At 35.2% G+C, this 8163-nt stretch overlaps 1 protein-coding gene across 1 annotated transcript; it reads left to right on the top strand.

Moving 5' to 3' along the window:
- Positions 1–742: 742 nt before the first annotated feature.
- Positions 743–7911, top strand: LOC104531440 (gamma-aminobutyric acid receptor subunit gamma-2). The gene is made up of 4 exons (XM_010176325.2): positions 743–892; positions 2977–3182; positions 4961–4984; positions 6451–7911. The coding sequence occupies exons 1-4, from the start codon at positions 754–756 to the stop codon at positions 6724–6726; spliced, it is 645 nt and encodes a 214-aa protein (XP_010174627.2). The 5' UTR covers positions 743–753; the 3' UTR covers positions 6727–7911.
- The last annotated feature ends 252 nt before the right edge of the window (positions 7912–8163 follow it).

The raw sequence follows: 8163 nt of genomic DNA, 5'->3' as shown, positions 1-8163 counted from the left end.
AAAAATACATCAAAAACTGAAACTTTGCTGTATTCCTGAATCCAGAGGGAATTTACTTAACAGTTTGAGAAGGGAAAAAACCTGGAAAAAGAATCAGAAAACTATTGAATGGGAATGATGTGTTGTGCACACCAGAGTAATAATGTACAGTCTGTTTTTTGGGGGCATCTAAGAGATGTGGGTTCAAATCCTTTTAGAAGGAATAATACAACAGGAGATCTGCAGGCAAATAAAAAAAATTAATTATTGACACAGCCTAGCCCGGAAGAATAGTTGAGACATGAATAATTTAGAAAGTACAACTGAAAGCACGCATTATTTGAGAGCAGAGCTGAGAGCACGCTAACAGGGACAGCATGGTGACTGGAAGTTTGCTGGACCACCACCACTTACTTAGTTGCTGTAAGAGGACTATACCAGGCATTTGCAAGCTGAGAGGAATGATTTGGGAAGAAGTTTGCTGTGCTATGCAAAGAAGGACAACCATGAAATCTTAATGTACAAGTTATCTAAGTAAACCTGCAAGACTCCTTATTTGCATAGTGTGGAAGATCCACTAGTTCTTGAGCTATACCAGTGTTGAAGAAGAGCTATGCATGTATTTACTGTCAATCTATCTGGTGAATCAGTTCAATACATATATCACAGACACAGAACGGGAAAACCCTAGCTATTACATAGAAATTCTGTCTGGAGTTTTTAACATCTTCTTCTATCTTTATATGCTTTTATTTTACAGGAGATTATGTAGTCATGTCTGTTTACTTTAATCTGAGCAGGAGAATGGGTTATTTCACTATTCAGACCTACATTCCCTGCACACTTATTGTTGTGTTGTCCTGGGTCTCTTTCTGGATTAATAAGGATGCAGTTCCAGCCAGAACATCACTGGGTGAGTTGTTTTTATTCCCTGTTTTTATTCAATAGAGACGATGTTTAATTGACATCTCTGCAGATCACCAGTTTATCAATGTGAGTGGAAAGACAATTTCACACAAGCTCTTCTTGTTTAGAGGGATGTAGTAATTTCCAAGGAATAACAGAACTATATCTGCATCTCTTCCTTTTTGGTACGTCAGATCCTAAGTCTGAGCACTGTAGATTGCTTACAATAAAACCTTTTACATCTTGTCTGACTACATAAGTATTTTTTATAAACATCAAGAGGATGGGAAATATAGCTGGATTAGGGACAGGGACACATTGGTTTATTTGCTCTAATTCCATGGTGACTAGCAACACAAATGAAATAAGTACCAAGAAGGAATCGATCTTTCTGACTATGTGCCACAGGGGTAAAAAGGGGAGAATGTAGTACCCTGACATCTGCTTTAGGGACCAACAATCATTTGTGGCCTTCAGGCCACAAAATCAACTGAATTTCATGGTATCTAAAATCCTATACTTGAAAATGTGACACATAATTAATCAGAATTAACAATTTCTACACATTTAGCAACTGTTCCACAAATAAACTGAGATGAAGTTAACCTTGCTTGTGCAAAGGAGCTGTAGCTGTAAGAATTAGCAAAGTAGAAACTAGAAAAAGTAGAAACTAGAGAAAGTTAAACACATTTTCTACTTCTGCATTAAATTCACACATGTAAGAATCATTTTAGTTTTTCCTTCTGCATTTTCATTTATTCACAGAACTACAGCACAGAGCACCAGAATGCAAGAAGAGGGACAGTATTTCCAGTCTAGAACTCCCTTGAAAGAAACACAGGAATAAAGGACCAGTGGCTCCCATAACAGAACATTTTAAGCATTTTATTGCCTTTTTCACATCCTCTCTAAAAACAGGTTATAATATCTGCTTTAAAGACGTATAAGCTGTTATTTTAAATTTTACTTAGATATACAAAACAGATCTGTCCCTCTGTTGACAATTAGTCTATTTGTACCACTGAGGAGGTCAGATCGGCAGTATGAAATTTGCCATATAAAATGTGATGGATTTTAACTGCTCTGACACATTTTTAATGTTCTTCACATCATAGTACAGGGAATAAAGTTCTGAAAGGAGAAGGGATGGTGAGGCATGTTACAGTACTTCTCAGTTATAGACTACAGTCACTTATGAAGGCCAGAAATGTTACTGCTTTAGCACAGAGAGAAATCTGACCTCATAGTGTTACAATATAAGGAGCCTTGCGAGACTCTCCCTTCCAGCTTTTTATGCAAGAAATCACTTTAATAACAAGCAGCGGGTCATTTGTGTGGGGCTAGCATCTTTTGCATATAACTGGAATGCATTTAGGCAAGAGAAGGGAAACAGTTTCATTTCTTTATGTAGCACATATACAAATCTACACATGTTTTGTCATGAAGTTCCTGCTGGATTACATGCTTTCTTCAGAATTTTCATGAATTTCTACCTCATATAATGGCTGCAAGAGTTTCTCTTAACAGCACCGGTATCGTTACCCTGCAACTAGAAATAAACAAAACATCCCAACACAAAGTTTGAGACTGGTCTTGAGTTACTTTGAAGAATGGAATAAAGTGATTTTTATTTCCACCATGATTTTCTCACTCTGACACAAGTTCTCTTCTCTCTAATGCTGTTTAAGTGTTTGAGCACAAACCCCCTAAAACTAATTTTTTTCAGTTAAAACTAAAGGTCCCGTAAAAGTAAACTATAAAATGAGAAAAGCAAATTAAATTTCTTAGAATCAGAAGCCATCTAACCAAAGTATTCTGCCTAGCAACACTTGCAGCAACCATGAAAAAATGTTTCATATCCCGTGTTAATCCTCAAAGGTCTTATTGAATCCACATTTCACCGAATTGCCTAGCTTGGAAAAGACCTTTTAGATCATTGAATCCAAGATTTCACTGCTGGGATGTGCTGTTTATTGGCTTTGCTATGTGTTTGAACTCCAGGCATACTTCATAACCAGTCAGAGATCATTGACAAAATCAGTTTGTTACTTGAAGTAATAATATTTCTGTTGTTTTCTATCTATCTGACAGGTATCACAACTGTCCTGACAATGACCACCCTAAGTACAATTGCTCGTAAATCTCTTCCCAAAGTCTCATATGTGACAGCAATGGATCTTTTTGTGTCGGTTTGCTTTATTTTTGTTTTCTCTGCACTGGTGGAATACGGAACTTTGCACTACTTTGTCAGCAACAGAAAGCCAAGCAAAGATAAAGACAAAAAGAAGAAAAATCCAGTATGTATCTTTTTACTGTCAAGGTGTAAAATTCAATTAGGTTTTCTAAAAGAGCATTTAAATCCCTCTTCATGCTTGTACTTTCTTTTCAGACTTTGCTATTACGTATATACTCTTCCTTTGTATTAATAGGAATGCAAACATTCACCTTGAGAATGAAAAGCTCATATATTACAGTCATCTGAATGCTGGAGAACTATTTTATTAGAATAAGGATCCTTTTAATCAAAGTGTTCTGCAAATCACAACTATCACCAAAATCATTATTTATGTTATAGATAGAGCTCTTGCTGTGACCTTTACAGAAAAACTGTCAGTTTCTCTGTCTTAGCTTTAGCAATAGTCTCTGCCATTAGCTTATGTCCATGTTATTGACATGGCCCTGTTTTTCTTATTATCAGGACTAAAGTTAAACTTTTATATTCAAATTACAGTGTGCTTTTTCTAATTTCCCCTTAAGCATCTGTTTCCTTTTCATTGTTTCCTTATCTTCTTTTTCGTGTATTTCTTGCCTCCTTTACCTACTTCTCTGTGATTCAGCTAGCAGTTTATAATGTTACTTATGGATGCATGCTACACAATGATAAAAAAATGTATATAATAGTGACAATAAAAAAATCCTGGAAATACTCGTAGTAGGAATTTGGGGGTTTGCCCAGATAGGAAACAAATTTTTTGCTTATTTTTTTCCAGGACAGATTTTTCTTTGCCTTCTGCAATTGAACTGAAAAGTCTGTTGTCTAGAATCTCTGAAGTGAAAAGAATTAGAGTAAAATCCTAGAGGGAAAAGTAGCCTAATTAGCTACAAAAAACCCAAATATGCCTGTGAAAAATGTGAAGAACAAGTGTTTTATATTAATAGAGAGTATTTTCAAATCCATTTCAGGCATCTAGAAAACAATGAAGTGACTTGGATTTGCTTTGTTAAAATCTTCAAGGGCTTTTGAAGATACCCTCTTTTATAACATACAGCACAAAAAGAATATAGAAAAAATAGTGATTAAAGAACCTTTTATTAAACAGCTAGAAAAACAACTAATAGACTCTAAAAGAAGAATTCTCACCTAACTTTAGATATGCTAAAGTTGGATTTGATCATAGGCCTCTTTTGGTCAAAAGAAAGAAAGAGGCAGTTCCAGAGGATGATGTATCCTGGCCTGTCTTAGGCCAAAATAAAAGGTTGTCTGTGTGCATGTGTGTCTTCCACAGTCAATTAAAGGAGCAAAGATTAACTACCTCAAATTTAGCTGTCTCACTTAAAGATACCCATATAAAGGCAGATTACTTGTTCTTTACATTAATTATCTGTGAGCATTTGGGGACAAACACAACTATAAATGACTGCCCGGATCATACTCGGACAGTCTGAAAAACTTAAAAGTAGAATGTTCAGGAGTCAGTCTGCAGGTTAAAAGAACATTTTTCTAAAGTGCTTTTTGAAACTGTGAATGGTCTCTTTCAAAACAGTTCAACATAAGAGATAGGAATTCCCTGGGAATATGAAAAGATCTAAATGGAGTTTGATATCTAATGTCTTTGGCCCAAACGTAGTTACAAGACAGTGACAAGTAAAAAATGTTGCAGTTTTATATTACAGATACTTGTTTAAATTGTTATTATCCCAACCTTTCTATAAATTCAGTTCTTTTTGACTTACTATGTTTTAGAAACATATTTTTAATTTACATTATTTTTGTCTCTTTTTTTTCTTTCCTTCCTCCCTTTCTTTAATTTAAACCAAAACCCTCTGATTCTCTTTTCTGTCTACAAAATGAAAGCTTCTTCGGATGTTTTCCTTCAAGGTATAATGTCTTTTGGAATGGAAATTCACTGCATGCAACTGCTGAATTTAACTATTAGAGCTTATAATAGAGTGGCATTTTGTTGTTTTGCTTTTTTTTTTTTTTTTTTTTTTTAATGAGACATCTCAGCATTCTACTCAAGGTAACTTCCTAATTAAGTAGAATGGTTACGTAGTTCTAAACAATTTGTAGAGTTGATTCAGCAGCCCAAATACTGATTCACTATGGTTCTGAACTTACCTAAGTTCAATAGCAACTAACATTATTGGATCACATGAATTAAGAGTCTAATGTTAAAACATTTCCACTCCTCTTTCTCAATTTGCCATGGGATCCAATAGCACCAGCTACACCTGCAATACACCCTTTTAGAACTCAACTCTGACCCTGTCTTTTTAACCTTTCTGATTTCACTGCAAATTGTAAAACCAAATCTGTTCTGATGTTGACCTGAACAAAATTCAATGTCATCATCAATTACTCAAATATTGTTCCTTATGCAAAAAAGTCAGAGTTTTGAAAGGGTTTAAGATGCATATATATTTTTAATGCTGTCACTAGATTAACACAGTCTTGGCAAATTAGCAAATATATCTAGCTATGTTCCACATCTAAACCTTTTCTTCATTCAGAAATGCAGTGATTTCATCAAAAACAACAGGGGAAAATAAAATAAAAGCCAAGAAATTTACAAACTTGTGGAATGGAATTGTTATTTTACCCTAATAACTATCAGCTTTTTTCAGGAAATTTCAATGCCTGTCATCTCAGTGTTCGCCAAGTGCTCAAATGTGTTTTAAATGCTTAATTCGCTCAATTCATTACAAATATATATGTGTGTGTATATATATATGTACAGCTACTATATAAAATTTGGAACATGTTGAACCTTCTATCTGGTGAACATTAGTGGATGGTGAACTGCATATATTCAAACGATTGGAGGGTCTTGTAGAGATTCTCCTAACCTTATTAAAAAGACCCAGTTTTTGCCTCTTTTTTTCCATGTATATATTTGCTCCTGTCTCAACACAAAGCAGCCCTATATTAAAATCCTGCATTTCCAATTGATTATTTCAGTTCCTTCCATGTGCGATACACAAATTGCCTTCAGATATCAAGCAGCTATGTGAAATACAAAAGAAATTCAAAATACCATCAGTTACATTCATGAATGTTTCCTTTAATCTCTAATGTTTACTTAGTTCGGCTTTAAGCTAACTGTCCCCAGCTGTTAACTTTATATTGATTGTTGCTGCTTTCCTGTAAAGTGAAAGTATATGATGGAACTGATCTTAAGTTCAAGGTAATATTACCATTAGAACTCTTCAGCAATTTCCCATGTACCCCACACGGAACCATCATTCATGTGTTGACCATTAGTCTCTATCTTCCTGTTGGTCTGGTGATAATAACAGTCTCTCTCCCTCCTGCCATCTTTTTCCCTTTTTACCGCTCCACCTTAGGCACCTACAATTGACATCCGGCCTCGATCAGCTACTATTCAAATGAACAATGCTACACACCTCCAAGAAAGGGATGAAGAATATGGGTATGAGTGTCTTGATGGCAAGGACTGTGCCAGTTTTTTTTGCTGCTTTGAGGATTGTCGAACAGGAGCGTGGAGGCATGGAAGAATACATATCCGCATTGCCAAAATGGACTCCTATGCCCGCATCTTCTTCCCAACTGCCTTCTGTTTGTTTAACCTGGTGTATTGGGTATCATATCTGTACCTTTAAAAGCAAATGGAAATCAGTGATATGAGCCTTACTCACTGAATTTCTTAGAGAGATGGTTTCCTAAGTCCACTTGAAGTATTTACAACACGCTTTATAGTGGTCTGAATTCTTTAGTGCCATAAACCGGTAAATATCAATCATATCATTTGTCCTAAAATTGCCATTGGGTTATTGTGAATTAAATGTCTGTTCAACATGCCAAAATAATTTGAAATAAAAATCATATAAACAGGTAATATACAGCTATACCTGCTGGAATAGAGACAAATAGAGCAGATAGGGCAGGGGGAGTGTGGCAATATCACTTAGTGGTTGGTACTGTTATTTCAAACAGGAGTGAGAAAGTGGAGAATTCCCAGGTAAAGTGCTGTACAGTTTGTTAACACTGGCTATAATTATGCTATAGCTTTATTCTCTGTGGGCTTTTCTTTTTGGAAGAGTCATCTCTCCCTTTGAGTAGGTATTATTAAGCTAGAAAAGTAACTTCTACTCCCAACCAAGATAAAAATAGACCTTTCCCTTTGCCATCCCTTTAAGAGCACATGTACAATGCTGTAAATATTTCAATACCTTGTAGTACATAAAGTCTAGTGCATGCATCTTTTGGGGGCCAAAATAAATGAAACAAAGGTACCATAAAGTTTTGTCTTTTATTTTGTGTCTCTGGATGTGCTATTGTAATTGAAATGTGGATAATTTATTTTTTTTTTCCTCCTTGAAAATTTACCCCTTTCCCTCATGCATGGAAGATCCAAGCAGACAGCACTTTCATGTAAGACATTAGAGAAGCCTTAAGGATTTAAATAAATAACATGTAGGCAAATCTGTATGGCCAATATAATAGCTGATAAAGCATACTGTATGTGTCTGCTGCAGTTGTAGCCTTCATTTTCCATTTATAATGTTGCTATATTTCAACTGAATTTCCAGTAATTACACATTGCAAGATCAGATTCTGAATTTAATCCATGTGCTTCTATTGTTTTTTAGGTTTTTTTTTTCCCATGTTGAGCTCTACTTTTTTCCTTACACAAGTGTTTGTGGGGTTTTTTAATTCTTTAATCCTGTCTAGGAAATACCTTTTATTCTAGACATTATTTTTATATAAGAGCTTCAAGTTCGTTTTGAAACATTAGATTTTGTGTTATATATACACATATAATTCTTTGCCCATTCATGTCCTTGATCAGCAATAGTTCTTGTCAGCACTGCTTTTCACTCGGTGAGTACCTTTACTTAAAACAAACCTTTACCATGGCTAGCACACAGTTTATAGATAGCCTTGAAAAGAAAAGGGGACAAAGGATGTCTTGGCTACTAAATCACCTGTATGCAGTTCATGTGTATTTAAAACCTTCAGTCCACCTGGGTGAATCTGGAAATTATTTATCCACTGGTTTTCAGAACCTATATGACGCTCAATTATGCAACCTTAAG

This window comes from Antrostomus carolinensis, unplaced genomic scaffold (assembly GCF_000700745.2).
Source record: "Antrostomus carolinensis isolate BGI_N321 unplaced genomic scaffold, ASM70074v2 scaffold20669, whole genome shotgun sequence".
Classification (NCBI taxonomy): domain Eukaryota; kingdom Metazoa; phylum Chordata; class Aves; order Caprimulgiformes; family Caprimulgidae; genus Antrostomus; species Antrostomus carolinensis.
This window is presented reverse-complemented; position numbering and strand designations above follow the sequence as displayed.

Bases quoted from the DNA above. Each gene is read 5' to 3' on its own strand.
- LOC104531440 (XM_010176325.2), top strand. From the start codon at position 754: ATGTCTGTTTACTTTAATCTGAGCAGGAGAATGGGTTATTTCACTATT. The intron at 893-2,976 runs GTGAGTTGTTTT...TCTATCTGACAG, and splicing joins TCCAGCCAGAACATCACTGG to GTATCACAACTGTCCTGACA. The intron at 3,183-4,960 runs GTATGTATCTTT...ACAAAATGAAAG, and splicing joins ACAAAAAGAAGAAAAATCCA to CTTCTTCGGATGTTTTCCTT.